The 19,337-nt window shown below is 48.2% G+C and overlaps 1 protein-coding gene across 1 annotated transcript; it reads right to left on the minus strand.

Moving 5' to 3' along the window:
• Nucleotides 1-7,302: 7,302 nt before the first annotated feature.
• On the minus strand, nt 7,303-12,136 carry CATIP (ciliogenesis associated TTC17 interacting protein). Its single transcript, XM_054586162.1, has 10 exons — nt 12,112-12,136; nt 11,860-11,985; nt 11,316-11,516; nt 10,965-11,020; nt 10,695-10,781; nt 10,348-10,515; nt 9,125-9,249; nt 8,257-8,333; nt 7,862-7,950; nt 7,303-7,644 (listed from the first exon to the last, which is right to left on the minus strand). Exons 1-10 carry the CDS (start codon nt 12,134-12,136, stop codon nt 7,303-7,305), a joined length of 1,296 nt encoding a protein of 431 aa, XP_054442137.1.
• Between the last annotated feature and the right edge of the window lie 7,201 nt (nt 12,137-19,337).

Raw genomic sequence — 19,337 nt, forward strand, 5'->3', positions numbered from 1 at the left:
GATTTTATGCAATATAAGTTTTTTAAATGCTAGGTTCAAAAACATTGAAAATACTGTATAATCTTAAAAAGAAATCCCTATGGACTGGATTCTACTTGAGAGTATCTTCCTGTGACCCCTGGCCAGCTTCTGTGCCTCCCCTTCCCTCCCTCAGGGCTTTCTCCTCCGGAGCCCCTCATGCCTTCCACCCCGGGCTTTCTTTTTCTGTCAAGATGACTCAAAACCAGAATCGTTATGGAGCGTCCAACTCTGAAGTCTGAAACCTCAAGAGCCAGAGAAAAATCAAGTCAGAGTCTCAGGCCCAGACCTGATCTGGGATGTGATGTAGCCCCACGTTGAGTCAAAAACTTTAGCCAAAGCTGGGGAACCCAGGGTCTGGGGAGGCCACCAGTGCCCTGTCTCCTCATTGATGGAGGAGGCTGAAAGGCCTGGAAAGCGGGGTCAGTGGGGTGAACAATGAGTCAGAGAGGAGAGAGCGGCCTCACGGTTTGTCACCGTGCAATCCTGTTGCTCAAGCTCCTGCCACCATCCCTGACTCGGTTTGTACATGTTTCCCACTCACTACCTTGGGCTCATGAGGGAACCGCTGGGGATGGGGATGGTGTAGTTGTGACGGTTAATTTTATGTGTCAGTTTGCCTGGGCCACACGGTGACCAGGTATTTGGTCAAACATTCCGGGTGTGTTTGTGAGGGTGTTTTTTGGGGGGAGATCAGCATTTGAATTGGTAGACTGAGCAAAGCGGAAGGAAATCCGTTCTCTGTTGTGGGTGGGCCTCATCCAGCCAACTGGAGACCTGACTAGAACAAAAGGCTGAGTAAGGGGGCGGTCTCTCTGCCTGCCTGTCTTTGAACTTGGGTACCACTCTTTTCCTGCTTTCAGACTTAGCTTTGACTGGAACTTACCCCAGGGAACTTACCTCTCCTACTTCTCAGGCCTTCAGATTCAGACTGGAATTATGTATGTCGCTGGCTCCCCTGGGTCTCCACCTTGCACGGATCTTGGAGCTTCTCAGCCTCCATAGTCATGTGAGCCAATTCTGTATGTATGTGTATATGCATGCATCTATCACTTCCTATTGGTCTGTTTCTCTGGAGAACCACGACTAAGCGAGACATTTTCTTTGTGTCTCTTTTGGAGCCTTACTTATAGCTAGGAACTTGGTAAGTACAACTGATTAATGACGGATCAGTTCCCTGCACAGCTTCTAACTCAGCCATTATACTATAATGGTTAAGAGCAGAGGTTCTGGACAGAGTATCAGAGCAGGAAGCTACAGAAGCTATAGGTCCAGAAACTGGCATGTTGATCCCCTTGGACCGGAGCTGTAGCTGAATACCAAACCCTGCCTGCAAGCATGGGGGTGAAATTTCATGCAGCCCAGTTCACTCAAAATGGGTCATAACCCTAAACATAAAACTATAAAACTTTTAGGGAAAAAGTAGGAGAAAATCTTTAGGACCTAGGACTATACAATGACTTGTTAGACTTGACACCAAAAGCATGATCCATAAAGGGAGAAACAGATAAATTGGATCTCATCAAAATTTAAAACTTGCTTTTTGAAGGACCCCGTTAAAAGGATAAAAAACAAAGACTCAGAGAAAATATTTGCAAATGACATATCTGACAAAGGAATAGTATCTAGAGATTTTTTTAAAAATCTCTTAAAGCTCAACAGTAAAAAAAAATCAAACAGTTTAATTAGAAATGGGCAGAAATCATGAATAGACATTTCACCAAACAGGATATACAGATGACAAAGAAACACATGAACAAATGTTCAGCATTATCAGCCATTAGGGAAGTACAAATGAGAACCGTGATGAGCTCTTACTACACCCTTATCAGAATGGCTAAATAAAAAACAGTCAGAGCACCAAATGCTGGCAATGATGTAAAGAAACAGGATTACTCATATGTTGTGGATTGGAATGTAAAATGGTACGGCCACTCTGGAAATAGTTTGAACATTTTTTAAAAACTAAAGATGCAACTATCATATGAGCCAACGACTGCTCTCCTGGGCATTTTTTCCCAGGTAACTGATGATTTATGTTCCCACAAAAATCTGTACATGAGTTTTTGTAACAGCTTTATTCATAATGGCCCAGACTGAAGCAACCCAAATGGTCCTTCAACAGGTGAATGGCTAACCAAACTATGGTATATTCATACCAAAAGTATATTTCTAGGCTTTTATCCCAGAAAAATTAAAACTTATGTTCACACAAAAACCTGTATATGAACATTTATAGCAGTTTTATTCATAATGGCCAGCACTGGAAACAATCCCTGTTGTCCTTCAACAGGTAAGCGGCTAGACTAACTGCAGGACAAACCACGGGTTACTACTCAGCAATAAAAGGAATGAAAACTATTGATCCATCCAATGAACTTGGATGAATCTCCAGGAAATCATGCTGAGAGGAAAAGTCAATCTCAGAAGATAACATATTGTATTGTTTCATTTATATAACATTGGGCACTGACAAAGTTTTGGAAATGAAGGTCAGATTAGTGGTTGCCAGCAGGTGGAGAAGGGAGGGGTGCAGGCTGGAGAGGGAGGTGGGCGAGGTTATGAAAGGGTCACTCAAAGGACTCGTGCGGTGTCGGAACTAACTGCTCAGTATCTCGGCAGCGGTCGGTCCGTAAAACCCGGACTTCTGGTGATACTGCCCAGAACCTCGTACCCGCGCACACAGGGAGACCTAGTAAAACGGGGAATCTGAGAAAGAGCAGTGGGCTGTGTTGATGTCAATGTCAGCGCCCTGCTGATACTGAAATGGGGATTCACCCAGACACGTGTGCCCACATTCATAGCAACATTTTTCCCAATAGCCGAAGGTGGAAACAACCCACATGTTCATCAGCAGATGAATAAACATGATGCTGTACAGGCAGACGAGGCATATTACTCACCCTTAAAAAGGAGTGAAACCAGATACATGCTATATAATATGAACGCAAATTGAAAATATTATGCTATGTGAAATAAGCCAGACATAAAAAGATGAAAATAGTATGATCCCACTTCTATGAGGGACCTAGAACAGGCAAAAATGTACAGACGGAAAGCAGAACGAGAGGTGCCAGGGGCTGGGGCAGGAGGAAGCGGGCTCGTGTTTAATGGGTCCAGGGTTTTGTCTGGGGATGATTAAAATGTTCTGGAAATGGATAGTGGCGATGGTCGCACAGCAGGGTGAATATACTTAAAGCCCCTAAACTGTGCGCCTAAACTGGTTAAAAAAGTAAATTATATGTATGCTTTACCACCAAAAAGAGTAGAAAAACATTTTGGTTGTAATATGGTATTACAGTTTTGCAAGGTGTTCCCATCGCAAATTTGACTACGTGCAAATCTGCAATTATCTCAGCTTTTTAAATGGAGGAAAAGAATGAATTATTGAATGAAAATTACACTTCAAAAATTGATCATCTCTCCCCTGTCCCCCCGTCACTACCACAAGAGCCTCTGCAATCAAATGGATTGAGTCTTACTTACTAGTACTATGACTTAGGCAACTTTTTTAGACCCTCAGGTTCCTCACCTGTAAAGTAGGGGCATTAAATGTTTACCTCAAAGAGTTTGTATGAGGCCCAAGATACACGCACCCAGCACTGTGCGGTTAGTTGCTTTTATAAATTGGGCGGCAATGTGTTGTCGGTCACTGTCAGCTCTTCAGAACGCCAAATACATTTTCTGTTACATTGATGTTAGTGGTGGTTTCATTTTAAGGCTTGCCCTCCAAAGTCTTGGATGCAGTGTAGCTCGAAGAAGGGACGTTGGTGGCAATTAAATAGCAGAGGACAATTCTGATGCAATGTATCATAAAACAAAATGGGAAACGAGCAAATCAAACCAGAACAGATTTTACCATGAATGCTGGTGTTGAGGGAAGAGCAAATGTAACTAAAGAATTAGTAAAGGGAGGAGCACCACCAGGAAGCCTTCCTGGATTTCCCCAGGGCCAGGCTGTATGCTTTTTCCGTGTCACACCCTCCCTGTCTACCCAGGCAACTCACAGCAGTGAGACTGCTGTCGGTGACAATGCGGCAGGGAGTGGGACAGTTTCTGGGTACCTGGGGAAAGGGAAAGACAGCAACCAGCCAATTCTACTCTGGACGTAGCTAAAGCAGGAGCGTATCTCTTCTCTGTTCTAGTGTCTATCTCTAGAGAGTCACATCCGATCTCTGTCAGAGTGGATTCACTCATGGCCTTGAGCCAGATTCCCTGGGTATAAACCTGCTCTACCACTAAGCAGTTGTGTGCCTTGACCTTATCTTTCTCTCATCCGTAAAATGAGCATAATAACAGAACCGGCCATATAGGGGTACTATGAAAATCCCAAGAGTTAGCGTGTGTGGAAGGATTAGAATAGTTAGTGCTGCACAGGGCTTTGCTCTTATTATTGCTATTCACTTCCCTCTGTCTCCCTGGGCTCCCACAGTAGGTCAATTCTGCATTAACTACTCTAATATTGCCCACGTGAGCCTCTGTGTTGGCACTTTCCACAGTCTACATCTACCCATGGGATGCGTGACTGACGCCTCTTCCCTCCTATGCTGACTCTATGCCATGAGGCAGGATCCGACTCTGATGCCCCGAAAGCATGTCCCCATCCTAGCCCAGTGCCTGGCACTTCAGAAGTCCTCAAGCTTGGTTTTTCCTTTGTTCAGATAAATATACACCTTTAATATTAGGGAGCAAGAAGAGAGGAGTTATAAAAGTTCCAGGGCCAAATGATACCATCCCAAAACAACCAGTTTTGAAAAGGACGTCACAGAGCAGGCAGGGAAGAGGTTGGACTCCCACCCAAGTCACCTGATTAAGACAGCAAGGCTCTCTGTGGGTTGGATGCTACCACGCTCCCCTTTCCCCCAGTGCTGGCCAGTTCGGGGACTGCAGGGGTTATTGCGATCTCTGCAGAAATGTTCTGGGTCCGGCTGGGTTTCAGTTCTCCACAGATGAAGAGGACTCGCTGGGGCTGAGGCGGCCCTCCGCGAGCAGCCCTGCCTACCTCGTGGTGGCTGAGCACTCTCATCCTCAGTTTCTGCGGCCTCGCTGCCCCGTTCCCAACGTACCATGCTCAGAGCCTTTGCTCCTGCTGTTGCCTCTGCCTAGAATGTTTTTTCCGCAGCTCTTCATAGGTCTGACTCCTTGTCATTCAGGCCCCAGCTCAGCTGAGACCTGCTGCTAAGCCCTCCATGGAGACTCCACCTCAACTCTCCAACCCCGAGTCACTCCCTACCCATGACTTGGCTTTATTTGTTTTCATAAATGTCTGCAGTTTCACATATGAAATTATCTCCAGTGTTTATTGTCTGTCTCCCCATGGGACCCGAGGACAGGGACTTTGTCTTGTCACTGCTGATCTCCCAGTGCCCAAAATAATCCTGGCACAGGGAAGGAGCCCGATATTTGTGGAGCTGCTAGCCTGATTGAATGAAAAAAACTTACCCTCTAGTGCTGTCTAATATGGTAGCCACATGTGGCTATTTAAATTGAAATGAATATTAAAGTAAAATTTCTAGTCATATTAACCACATTTCTAGTCCTCAGTGGCCACATATGACTAGTGGCTACCATGTTGGACATGGCAGATGTGGAACATGTCCATCACTGCAGCAAGTTTTGTTGGGTGGTTCCGACGAGACCATGCACATGGATTGTACTTTCTTATATTTACACATGTCATTTTTTCTGCGGGGAATGCTTTATCTGACCCTTAAAAAATGCTACACATGTCAAATTTGGCAATATGTTAAAACAAAGGAAAGCATTAATATCAATGCAACAATTGCACTTCTCAAAATGTATCCTTAAGGAAGTAATTGTTTATATATGCGATGATGTAGCTACAAGAGTGTTCAATGTAGCACTGTTTATGATAGCAAAAAAAAAAAAAGCAAAAAGGCTTGAGGGGCAGAGATTGGTTACATTATGTTAAAGCCATCAAAAACAGAAGACTGTGTAATGACAGAGAAATATTTGCAAAACATACCTGTTTTTGTTCAATGAAACAGAGCCCTTTACAACACAGGAAACAAGCAACAAAACATGAGGGGATTAGGGTGGGACCCTAGGGAGATTTCAGTTTCATCTGTATGTTATCTAATACTTTACACTTTTCAAGAATGCAAGAAGCATGGATTTATCAGTTATTGAGCAACAATTGCTGTATGATTTCACCTTTTGTCAAAATGAAGTCCCTCGAAGTTGTAAAGACCAGATCAAACATTCTAACTAAAAGTGTTTGACAGAGTAGATGCTGAACAAACACCAGCCACCTTTAGGCTCAGAGAAAGAGCAGGGAGCTCTAGACAGATGAATTGAGGTGAATTTACTTTCTTCTTTTGGTTTATGACCCTTTTCTAAGGTTTATCTGATGAACATGTATTTCTTCCAAAATAGGGGAAGGGGACAATAAAATATATTATTAAAAATTGTTTAAGGCACAGGTGACAGCTCTCTCCATGAAGGCTTTCTTCCCTGATTCCTGGGTCATGAACTAGCCCATCCCCCACCCCAGCCTTGTAGATATTGGCTTGTATCTTTCAGGGGAATGCGAAACTTCTCTGAGTCCCTCCTCTTGCAAAAGCAGGTTCCATGAATGAGTGGGTGGCGGGCACCTCCTTCGTGAGCTGCCCTAGAGGGGGCTTGCCTAATGTTTGTTACTGCGCGGCAGCCACACTGGACAGAAACAAGCTCCTGGATAGACAGACATTAAGCAAGGCGATCACCTGTCCATCCATTCTCCGCCGAGAGCTGGTAAGTGGGGCCCGCGGGCCCGCAGTTCGGGGGTTCCCGTATGCCAGCGACAAAGGGGAGGGAGGTGGCGTGTGAGAAGTGGCCTCGGGTGTTTGGGACGCTTCGGAGGAGACGGGTAAGGCCAGTAGGGGTCCAGATCTCTTCATCCCTCCGCCTACATCATCTGCTCTTTTTCTTTGGGCGGGGATCAGGCAGAAGGCCGTTAGCTGAATGGTGTTCAGAACGATTCTGAGCGCCAAAAAGCCCCGCTTCTCCATCCCTGCTAACCTAGCGAAGGAGAGCGTGGGTTTTGGAATTTAACCTCCAGGTTTGAACACTGCTTCCCACGTAGTAAGTCTTAAGAGTTACTTAACCTTCCCGTGCCTCTAATTTCTTATCTGTAAAATGAGGATAACGATGAAAACAGCATTTAGGAAGAAAGGTTGACCTTCGCTCAGTAAAGGAAGTTAACTGTTCCTATTCTTAGCCAAGACACAGGCTGGGCAGGGAAGGCTCCGGCTCGCACGTGCGAGAGGGCCCCGTTTATTCCCATCAAAACCGCAGCCGGTCAAGCTCGCCTCCTGGGTGCGAACTGCCCGCGCCCCAGCCAGGAGCCCCGGCTTGCAGCCCAGGGGCCGCCGGCGGGGCTGCGGCCAGCTGCGCTCCCGGCCTAGCTGCGCTCGGGTCCAGCGAGCGGAAGGGGCTGGGCCGGTTGGAGGAGCGCAGGGAGGGGGTGCGCGGGTGGCGCGCCGAGAAGGGGCCGAAGAACTCCGCGGCGAAGGTGATCACGTCGGACGGCTTGCGCAGCAGGAGAAAGAGCAGGAAGTCGGAGACCAGCGCTTCGGCATCCGGCTGCTGTTGCAGGTACCTGGTGTGGCTGAGACGCAGCTCCTCCTGGGGGGCACCAAGCCTGAGCCGAACCCAGCACCCCGCCCTCCCTACGTCCCTCCAAGGAGGACTTAGGAACGCCGGGGCCTCCCAGCCCCCCTGGGGTGTGCATGGTCCCCAGGCACGAAGAGAGCTCAGTAATGGGGAATTCCTGCGGGGCGGGGGTGCGGAGGGGTGGGGGTAGAGACCTGGGGACTGCAGGCTGACTGCAGCCTCTCCTCACCTTGCGCTCCAGGAACCTCGAGTAGAATTCCACGTCCTCCTCCCACGCCAGGGGCTTCTTCTCAAATACTGGGCGTGGCTCAATCTCATCTGGGTGCGGAGGGAGGAAGGCTACTCCCGACCCCAGCACCCTCCTAGGATACCCAGAGATGCCCAAGAACACCCACGTTGCAGGCCCAGGGTTCTGCCCACAGGAGCAGCGTTGCTGGAAGCAGTTCGCTGCAAAATGATCGTCCCCTAATTGCCTTGGGGTCAAGGGCTGGAGGGCAAATATTTCGCCTGCGCTCTCAGGCTCTGACCGCACCGCAGCACGCTCCATCCAGCCTCTGCGCGGGGGAGGGCGCCAGGTTGCCACACCTCCCCTTCTCAATCCCTCCATCTGGGGGCTCCACTCACCCTGCTCCCTCAAGACAGGCATCTTGGTGATCACACAGCAGCCGGGGGAGCCCACCTGGACTCTCTTGGCCAGGTGCCTGGAGTGCAACAGAGGGGAAGGTGGGCCTCTCCCTAGAGCAGCCTACTCCCTAGAGAAGGGGAAGTCCCTGCCGTTCCCACGTGTCTTCGAGGGCCCAGGTCAAGTTCCATTTCTACTTCCCCGAATAATGGCCCCTGCTCTTCAAATTGGGTCCTGTTCCTGCCCCCTGGACACGCCTGCTGGGGTACCTCAGTTGGATCGAGACCTTTCGAGTTGTAAGCACTACGGAAATCAGGGGCCTTCTGATATGTGATACGAAAAACAAAAACACGCTAAGTTGTGAAATAAGGAAAGCCAAGGTTGCTTTGGTTACTGTTTGTTTGTTTTTTGTTTTTTAGCAGGGTGGATTTCAAGAACCAAATTCTTCTCCCCCTCTCAAACTTTCTCATGGTCTGGTGCCTGTGCTTTGCTGATGACGGTTTGGCAGTGTGTCAGACGCTTCTCCCAGCATTTCATGGAGTGTTGAGTTGCTCAAACCTTGTTGTTTTTCCCGTGGTAACACCCAACACCTGTGCGGGCTGTGCTAGCTATGCCTTAGACCCTGTGGGGTCGCCGTGAACTAAGTCCTTCGGTGAGGTCTGGGAGGCACCCTGAGGATCAGGAGAACGAGTGAATACATGAAGAAAGGGTGAGCGATGTGGAGGAAGCAGGGGCATTCCGAGCTCAACAGCGGCTCTCCCTGGTGGCGTCCCCAGAAACAGGAGTCTTCCTTCTCCCCCTCCCCCTCCAGGGTTGAGCGCCCAGGCTGTGCTCCACACTGCCCCCTTGGCTCCGCCGCCGGTAGCTCACCCATCAGGCAGCAGGTAGTACTGGCAGGACAGGGGGATTCCCTCGTCCGAATGTACAGTCTGCTCCACGATGAACACTTCCACCTGCTGACGGCCCACCTGCATGGTCTGGGAGCCCAGAGCTTCCTGGCAGCAGACAAAATGGAGGGAAGGAGGTGCGGTGGATGCCTGGGTCTCCTCGCAAACCTTTCCCTGGCCCCTTTCTCCATCTTACAGCTTCATTCCTTGTTCATCAGGGATAAGCAACTCTTGGCTGTCCAGACACTCAAGTGCCACAAGATTAGAGTTGTGCCCCCAGAGTTAAGTTGGGGGTCCCCGCAGAGCCGGCTTTACCCTGCTCCCACCCCAACCACTCCTGACCCGCCCCCCCCCCCCAAATGCTTCAGGTTGGCAGATTCTGTCGCAGGGATGAAGGTCAACCAATCAGGTGTGAGCGTGTATGGGGGGGAGGGCTATTTAGGGGTTGGAGGGCAGTGAGGCTCTGAGGGGTGCGGCTGGACAGACCTGTGGCCCCCAGGCTCATGCTGCCGCAGGTGGGGTGCTCCGTTGGAGCGAAAACTTAAACCTCCGCTAATGGCGGCCACGGGGAGAAAAGTGCTACCATAAACATGTGTTTCCAAGAAAGTGAGGTAGATGACATGTGCCTTTTTGTCTGTCAGGTTTTGTCATCGCAGTTTGTTAGGTGTGATAGAGAAGACTAGAATGTCATTTACAAAGTTGGCCAAATCAGCCCCCAAAATGTGCGTTCAGAGGCATGGCTTTAAAGGTCATGTATTGCGTTAGTCTGCAGTATGTGGATTTTGAAGTTTTAGTCAAAACAAAAGTGGAAAAGAAAAGGAAGACCCTTCCAGTTTGAGACATTATAAAGAATATTTACATGTACTTGGAGACACTGTATTTCCTGATGTTAAAAAAAATCTCTTTAAAAGCAGCCCTCCACTGTGTTTATTTTTCCTGGACTGACTTTTGCTTCCCCCAGCTGCTCACTCCACCTGCCCGCCACTTGATCTCACAAATGTGGTCTTACTTCTTCCTGCCTTTGGAAGTCCCAACCCCTTGTCTTGGTTTTATCCCCACCCCACCCCCTCTTCCGCTCCAGTTATCTCTCCCCCCTCAGCCTTCTCCTGCCTCTTCTCCTTTGCTCCCAGGCCAAGTCCCTCCCCCACTCCCCGCCTCCCTCCCCGCCCCCCACCCCCTCCGCGCCGTGCCCCGGAGATCCCTCACATAAGTGGAATAGCAGAGTTTGCCCTCCGTGTCCAGGGCCAGGAAGCGGGCGTTACTGGGCACGACCTGCCTCCAGGCCATCACCCTCAGCATCAGCAGGTTGGCAGCCTCGGAGATGAAGCCCTCGGTTGAGTGCGAGGGGAAAAATGTCACTTCAGCCCTCACTTCCTGTTCAGAACAAATCTGGTTTAGGGACGTAGAAGCAGAAGGGGAGAGGGAGGGTGGGCAAGCCAAGGGCAGGCATATGGCCCTCACCGCGTCCCACCGCGGGCTTCTGGCCTGACATAATCTGGCTCCTGGTTTCAAGTGGGTGTGGACTAGGGTTCCCATCTGGCCCCCACCCTCACCTCACCCTCCTTGACGCTTCTGGTCATGGCCAGTTGACCCTCCTCCTTCAGCAAACTCATCTTCCGTTCCATGGGGAGCACGTGGAACTAAGGGCCAGAGCAGGGAAGAGAGAATCAGGGGCTCCCTGGACTGCACACACAGGCCACACCTGCCAGGGCAGGCCGACAGCCTACTGAGCACCCAGTCCCCTCCTCCATCCCTGTCTCCCAGGGTCTCTATTCTTTCACCCTCGATTGGGATCACGATTGATCGGAGGCCCCAGGAGGTACCTTGATGAACTCCTGACTGTGTTGTTCCAGGATCTCCAAGTTCCATGTAAGATAGCCTGGGGCGGGGGGAGGGGCACAGTGCCAGCGCAGGAGACAGGGTTGGAGGTTGCAGGAGGGGAGGGTGGTGGCCCAGGCTGGAACACTCGGGAAACACTAGACAAAAGCATTGCTCTCGTCTCGAGTGTGGCTGTGATTAACCTCCCTGGCATCCCCTCCTCCCACACACCCTCTGTGCCTCCTTTTGGTCCCAAGATGAAGTCCAAGGGCTGGTCCTGAGTAAGGCCCTGGGAATGGGGGAGGGCAAGCGGAGGAAGGATGGGGGTGAAGGGCATTAGGAAGCAGGAACTCTACCCAGGAGAGAGTTTCCGTAGAGCATATTGTCCATGAAGCCACGGCTAACAGCGTGCACGAGAGGGCAATGAGACATGACACCAAAGGTGCTTTCGTGTGTCCCTCTCTTCACCTCAATGGTCAGCTCTCCCTCAGGCTCCCCTGTGTCTGAGACCACGGCCAGCGTCTCAGAGAAGAACAGCTTCTGCAGCTCCTCCTGCCCTGGGGGCGAGGATCCCATGGGGACAGATAAAGCCCCGGCTCCTAGGCCTCAGCTCTCTGATGCCCTGGCCACAAGTGTCCCACAGTCCCCACCCACCCCTTCCACCTCCACATCTCGTGGGCAGCCCCGCCTCCCCTCCCCTGGCCTCTACAGCTGCCAGCAGGTGAAGATACACCCCAGCCACCCCCACGTCCTGAGGTCTCTCCTTAAAAAATATCAACAAATATCAACCCTTTCCAAGTCCCGGGAGAATCCAGGCTGAGAGAGACTGCCGTCTGGGCCTTCTCTCCTCCCTCCTCTCCACGCTGTGCCCCCGCCTACCCACTCACTGCCCAGGCTCACTGAGGGAGGCGAGGAAGTGAACAGCTTCAGCACTGGCCTTCAGGGGTGGCAGAGTCTCTGGGTCTGAGGCCTGCTGCTCCTTGGCTCTGGGGTCTATGGAGGGAAACCAGACGGAGATGGCAGACCCTGGGGAGAAGGACAGGGCGGGGCAGTGGTCCCAAGAGCAGAATCCTCCAAGGCGACCTCCCTCTGGGCAGATTGTGAGGGAGAAAACGGCCCTCCCCTCTCCAGCCCCAGCAGCCCTCTTCTTACCCTTGGATTGAACTTTAGAGGACATGCTGCCTGCTGCCTGCTGCCTGCTGCCTGCTGCTAGCGACCCGATGTGTATCCAGCTGTCTCCATGGCAACTGGGAGCTAGCTACCATCTCTTAAAGGGCCATCAACCTACTTCACTCAACACCCAGACCTTAGAGGAAAAGGCGGGAACTGCGGGCCGGTTCTGGGACTCAGCTCAAGCCGGAGGCATTGTCCAGCAGGGGGAGCATGTGACATGCTTAAGAGACAGGGGGATGACATAGGTAATCAGGATGATCTTAGATGTTGAGGCCCAGAGTCCATGCCCTAACATGCACAGAACCCACTTAGACACCCTGTGAATAACGCTGCACGTTGTGGTCCTAACACGTAGCAGTGACGGTGCTGCAGTGACAGTCACGGCGACTCGTAAGCCATGCCGGCCCGAAGTGCGGCACTGTCCCCCTGGCCTCACATGCACTCTCTCAACCTGCAGAATAACCCTGTGGGTAGGTGCTTTTCCCCCTCCATTTTATGGCTAAGACGACCGAGGCACCGAGAGGTTCGATGTCTTCCCAAGGTCACACAGCTAGTAACTGGCAGAGCCAGGACTCGGCCCAGGGCAGTCTGGCTCCTGAGTCAGAGAGAATTTAAAGAAAGGAAGCACCACATAGACGATACATTGGATCTCAACGAATGGTGCCATAACATGGGTAGCAATTAAAGACAAAGGCTTGAAAATTGAATTATGACATAGCCAAACCCCAGGCTGTGGGCTGTCTGAGCCCCACCTGGTAAGCGTTGGAGCCTGTGTCCTTGTGGCTATAAAAAAGGGGCTCAGCCTGAAAGGGTCACGCAAAAGAAAAATCTTGGGAGGAGGAGGGGGGTTGGGTAGAAAATGTGAGAGAAAGGATTAAGAAGTACAAACTGCCAGTTATAAAATAAGCCATGGGGATGTAATGCACAGCATAGGAAATAGAGTCAAGAATACTGTAATAACTGTGTACAGTGGCAGACAGTTACTAGACTTATTGTGGCGATCACTTTGTAAGGTATGTAAATATCTAATCATTATGTTGTATACCTGAAACTAATATTGTATGTCAACTATAATTTTAAAATCAATAAACAAGCCCTGGCTGGTGTGGCTCAGTGGACTGAGCACCTGCCTGCAAACCTGGAAGCTGCTGGTTGGATTCCCAGTAGGGGGCGCATGTCCGGGTTGCTGGCCAGGTCCCTGGGGGACTGCGAGAGGCAACCAATTGATGTTTGTCTCTTTCTCCCTCTCTGCTCCTCTCTCTAAAAATAAATAAATAAAATATTTTTTAAAAATTAAAAATAAATAAATAAATAAAAGAAAAATCTTGACATAAAATCTTAGTCACTTAGAAGTTACGTTCCCCACTCCCCCAGCCCACCCTTGCCACAATATCACTTAGGAAGTTACCATATGTTGCTGTGTATAGTGTGCACTTTTGCCCAAACTTTTTAGGAAAAAATAAGGATGTGCATTATACATGGGTAGTACTAATTCCATACCTACATGTGTTTTTAATTCTTTTATTTATGCTTATGCATTAAAGTGTAACTCTAGAAAGCAATAACAATATCCCTATGCAAAATAATACCCTGGAATATGATAATCAGTTTTGTTTCTAAATATAAATAAATAAATAATTGAATTTAAAAAAGATTCTTTTCCTAAAAGATTGGCCCCAAAACATGGGTGCACATTATACATGACAAAATACGGTAATCTTCAACTAGCTTTTTATTGGGTAATTATCTATCAACTTCAAGAAAATTTAGAATTGTGTGTGGAACTGCTTAAGAGAATCTAACAGTGTTAGTGTTTCTTTTGTTACATTGTGCATATTTTCTATTTCAAATACTTGAAAATGTTTAAAATAATTTGGTTTGGTGGGGTGCTTAAGAGATAAGCCTGGAGATTCTAATTTAAATCAGACAGTTGAATATAGACTATTCTTTGAAGTTAAATTCTTACTGGGATTCTAAAACCATTTTTTAAAAAATCTTGAAATTTACTCTCTATATTTACTTATTATATTACAATAAAAGTACGTGGGAGGTTGGTTTGTCAGTCAGTTGCTTTATTAAAAAACGAAAAAACAAAAATAACCTTTTAGCCCTGGCTGGTGTGGCTCAGTGGACTGAGTGCCAGCCTGTAAACCAAAGAGTCACCGGTTCGATTCCCAGTCAGGACATGATCCTGGGTTGCGGGCCAGGTCCCTAGCGGGGGACACATGAGAGGCAACCACACATTGATGTTTCTCTCCTTCTCTTTCTCTCTTCCTTCCCCTTTCTCTGGAAATAAAGAAATAAAATCTTTTAAAAGAACCAAGTTCTTTTTATTTCACTTTATTTTTTTCCAGCTTTATTATGATAAGTATGGTAATCTACTTATATATAAGGTGAATAAGTGTGATATAAACTGCCTAAAGCAGTTTTAATTTTAAAAAGACCAGTTAGTAATTAAAGTCTTAGAAGTTATTAATATTCTCAAAATTTATGGTTAGAATAATGTGAATGGTTAGTTGAACTTAAAAGTTTTTGAAATGCTTGTTTTAAAATTCGGAATTTGTGAAATGGAGTATTAATCTTAAAAGCCAAAGTGAATTATGAATAAGCCTTTCTCTGCACGTGAGCCATTAGCAGCATTAAGAAAATTCATAATTGCTTTGGAAAGCAGTTTATTAGTTCCTCAAAAAGTTCAATGTGGAGTTACTGTATGACTTAGCAATTCCACTCTTAGGTATATACTCGAGAATTGAAAACATCTGTCTATGCAAAAATTGTGCACAGATGTTCATAGAACCATTATTCATAAGAGTCAAAAAGTGAAAACAACCCAAGTATCCGTCAGCTGATGAACGGATAAGAAAAATGTGGTGTATAAATGTAACGGGATATTATTGAGCCATAGAAGGAATAAAATACTTATCCATGTTACAAGATGAACCTTGAAAACATGTTGAGCAAAAAGAAAAAGTCATAAAAGACCACATATTGCACAGTTCTTTTTATATGACAAGTCCAGAATAGGCAAATCTACAGACAGAAAATAGACCAGTGGTTGCCTGTTTAGGGGTGGGGGGTGCGCAGGCAGGAAGCGACATCACATGGGCGCCTCTATCTGGGGTGATGGCAATGTGCTAAAAGTAGAAGGCAGTGATGATCGGGAAAACTGTGCCTGTACTAAAAACCATTGAATCCTACACTTTAAAAGGGTGAATTTTGTGTTATGTAAATATATTTCAAAGTTAATTTAAAAATAGAAGACTTAAATAAAATCTAGAAAAATGCAAACCCTATTGTTTTCTTTCATGTGTGAATTACATGAAGTTTGACAAAATCCTTTTGATTACTAGGACGAAGCTTGAAACAACAAAGGCGCTGGCTGGTGTGGCTCAGTGGATTGAGGGCCGGACCAGGTCGATTCCGAGGCAAGGGCACACACCTGGGTTGCGGGCCAGGTCCACAGTTGGGGGTGTGCAAGAGGCGACCAGTCTATGTATCTCTCACACATCGATGTTTCTCTCCCTCTCTTTCTCCCTTCCTTCCCTTCTCTCTAAAGGTGAATAAATAAAATCTTAAAAAATAAAAAGAGCAAATTGTGGTCTAGTGGCTCTTTCAGGGGGGAACAGCCCATGCTGTTCCCCTCCCTGTGTCCCCTGCCCGACTCCCTTTGAAGCTCTCCTCCATCCACTCACCTCTCCACTCCCCTCCTCCCGGGAGCCCTCCTTCTCAACTCTCTCACCCCTCCCCCACATCCTCCCCCTTAGTGCTGGCTATTTGGCAAAGCGACTCACAGAGGATCATCAGTTTCCTGTCTACTTTCTGACCCTCTGGAAGATTTCTGTCAAGGACCTTGGTTACTGTTCTCCCCCGAGGGCCTATATAGCCAGTGGCAGGATGCTCCGAAAGGGGTTGGCATCCTAGCAGTGCGGCGGCGGAGGGTAGGTTGGCCTCTCTGAGCCTGTGCCGTGGACAACCTGTCCCCTCCCAGACACTGGGGTGGGCAGCTCCTGAATAACATGACTAATGTAGAGGGCGCTCACGAATGTGCCCAATGCTGCAGGTGTTAACCCATTTAATCCACACAATTACATCTAAGGTGGTGCCAGCATCATCCCCTTTGGATACGTGAGAAATGGAGGCACAGGAAGGTTAAGTAACTTGCATAAGGTCACCCAGTTAATAAGTGGAATGTGTGGACTCCAACCCAGCAGGGCCAGCTCCAGAGTCCGTGTTCTCAGCCTGTTTGTTCTATGGTCCCTGATGGACTAGCCCCGCTCTCCTTAATACCAGTAAGAGGAGAGAGAGGCTGCTGTTGACTGAACACCACTGTGCTGTTGTTTCGTTCTCCCAGGCCCTGCAAATGAGCCTGTGGCTATGAGCCACCTGTCTGGTGTTATCGCGGCCAATCAGAGGCAGAACCTGCGTTAGTATCAGGATCCGTCCAACTCCAAATCCTTTTTCTTTTCTTTTTTTTAAAAAGAATTTGTTTCTTTTTAGAGAGAGGTGAAGGGAGGGAGAAAGAAAGGGAGAGAAACACTGATCCCTTGCCTCTTGCACGCCCCCAGCTGGGGACCTGACCCGAATCTCAGGCGTGTTCCCTGAACAGAAATCGAACTGGTGACCTTTTGGTTTCAAGGAGGATGCCCTACCCACTAAGCCACACCAGCCAGGGCCAAGTCCTTTTTCTTTCTACCACCCTGTACAGCCTTTGCTGGAATCTGGGGTTTACTGACCTTCAGGGTTAGGCTCCCATCTGCTTTCAAAGCCTCCAAGGCCCTGGAGGGCCAAGACCAACCTCTAAGACACTCATGCACACACAGACCTCTTCACGCCTACGTGTCCCTGTCAACAACTTGCCCTGCTCTTTGCGCCCCTCTGGAATGCTTAGGGCTGCCCACTTGGCCCCCTAGTCCCTTTCTTCTTTTGTATCCCAGAGAGACAACCTGTGTCAGAAAAACCAAAGAAAAAATGAACTGCTTGCTTGTTGGGTTTTTTTTTGAGGTTTTATTTTTTTAATTTAATCTTTACTGTGTTTTTTCCCATTACTATTTAGTCCCCTTATACCCCCTCCCAAAAGCAGTCACCACACTGTTGTCCATGTCTGTGAGCCCTTTTTCCTTTTTGCTCAGTCCCTCCATCCCCTAAGTCCCCCCTCCCCACGAGCCATTATCCTGATCTCCATCTATGAGTCCGTCCCAATTTTCCTTGATAGTTGTTTGTTCACTAGTTATTTTTAAAACTGCATATAACTCAGACACCTTGAAGGCCGTATGTCTACCTCCATTTCTTTGCTATAATCAATTATAGCAGCAAAAAGCCGACGTAGCATTTTACAAAGTGCCTTCATATGCCTTTTCTCCTCTGACTCTCCTAATAGTAAGTGGAAATGATACTGAAGGATTATGATTTGCTGCCTTGCATCCTTTCTGGTATCAGACCCCCTATTTCTTTGGCGGACCCTTTCCCCGTTCTCAGTGCACTGCGTTTCAGCTGGGTCTGACACTGCCCTTCCCCGCATAGTCACAGGGCCTAATCTGATCAGTCAGAGAGGTCCATATGCTGAACTCCTATGATTCGTTCAGAGCTGGGCACATGACCCAAGCTGGACCAATGAAACTCAGTCCCTAGGACTATGGGAGGTTCCGCTAGGTTTGATGAACTAGTAGCCTGGTACTTCTAGAGACAATTTGTCCATTGCAGGGAGAAAGCCTGACAGAGAACAAAACCAGTACAGAAAAAAGCAGAGTTGAATGATGCCAATACTGTTCATCTTCATGCCTGAACTCACATGACACAATACCACATTTCTTGATTTCATGAGCTGATAATTTTCCCTTTTGGTTTAAGTTCTTTTCTGTTGAGTATTTGTCACTTGCACCTGAAAGTGTTCTGACTTGCTCAAGCTTGTCATCTCCATTGGAAGGTGAAGAAACTGAGATCAGAGAAATGACTTATCCAAGGTCACTTGGATACTGAGTGACAGAGCCAGGATTAGAACCCACGTCTCTAAGGCTAGTGACTCCTGCTGTCTTCCAAGCAAGGAGCAGGTTGCCTGGTTATTGCTGGTCAGTTCCAACTCTAGAAGGAGCATATGCCATCATTCAGGACAGATGCTCTGGTGAGAGGATCACGCAAGACCCTGGGAAAATGTGTCACTAGCTTCAAAGAACCATTACCAAGTGACACTCAAAGCAAGACACACCCAGAGTGACCTGGCCCTCAGAGCAGTGACACACTCACAGAACATGGTCAACTGCCCTTCTTGAGGCAGGTGAGGACCACGGCCTCTTTCCCCATGGCCACCGCAGGTACCGCCCAGACCCAGCACAGCCTGGGCCAGGGCCTAGTGCCCTGACTTGGGGTGAGGGCTGCCTAAGACAGGAGGCTATGCCTTGAGCCGGCCCCAGGGAAATGTGGAGCTAGGCCAGTGCTTCAGCCTTTGGCCATACCAGTGCCACCTTCAAGAATTCTGCCATAGTCCCTGCCGGTGTGGCTCAGTTGGTTGGAGCATCGTCCCATAACTGAAAGGTTGTGGTTCCCAGTCAGGGCACATGCCTAGGTTGTGGGATTGATCCCCAGCCTGGGAACCAATCCCTGGTCCAGGAGCATATGGGAGGCAACCAATTGATGCTTCTCTCTCGCATCAATCTTTTCTCCCTTTCTCTCTAAAAGCAATGCAAAAAAAAAAAAAAAAAGTTCTCGGGTGAGGGTAAAAAAAGTAAACAAACAAGAATTCTGCCGTAGCCAAGTGTCACTTTGCTTCATGATTTCCTATTTCAATATATATCTTTAATTTCTGTCATGAATTGAAAAGTGGTGTCACTTGTCCAAAATATTGACCCCAAAGGTAAATACTGGGAAAACAAAACAATGTCATTAAAACTTATCTCCAGATCGTGGTGTCTGGCTCCTAGTCAGGAAGACACTAAAGAGAGGCCAAGGCCTTGGGCTCGCAGTGCTTTTCACGGCGGCTCTATGACCGCGTAACACCATCTCCTTTGTGGTCGGGGTGTACTTGTGCATCTCAAGCTTTGGGAAACACTGAGGTAAGCAAATTGTAGGCCCTCAACAAATGCATAGGAGCCCAGCAGGATGTATTCATAGCATTGTTTCTGACCAAAGCTCTTAAAATACAATAACTCCAGGCTGGTGGACCTGGAACCAGCAATAAAGACAAGCCCACGCAGTGACCAAGCCTCTGTTAA

This window comes from Pteronotus mesoamericanus, unplaced genomic scaffold, assembly GCF_021234165.1.
Source record: "Pteronotus mesoamericanus isolate MK-2021 breed Mesoamerican mustached bat unplaced genomic scaffold, CSHL_Meso_final contig_90, whole genome shotgun sequence".
Classification (NCBI taxonomy): Eukaryota; Metazoa; Chordata; class Mammalia; order Chiroptera; family Mormoopidae; genus Pteronotus; species Pteronotus mesoamericanus.

What these genes read in the sequence shown, in the direction of transcription:
- CATIP (XM_054586162.1), bottom strand. Translation starts at nt 12,136, where the DNA reads ATGTCCTCTAAAGTTCAATCCAAGG. An exon ending in TACTACCTGCTGCCTGATGG is followed by an intron (nt 8,334 to 9,124) that starts GTGAGCTACCGG and finishes GTTGCACTCCAG; the next exon opens with GCACCTGGCCAAGAGAGTCC. An exon ending in GCCTGTCTTGAGGGAGCAGG is followed by an intron (nt 7,951 to 8,256) that starts GTGAGTGGAGCC and finishes CTCCGCACCCAG; the next exon opens with ATGAGATTGAGCCACGCCCA.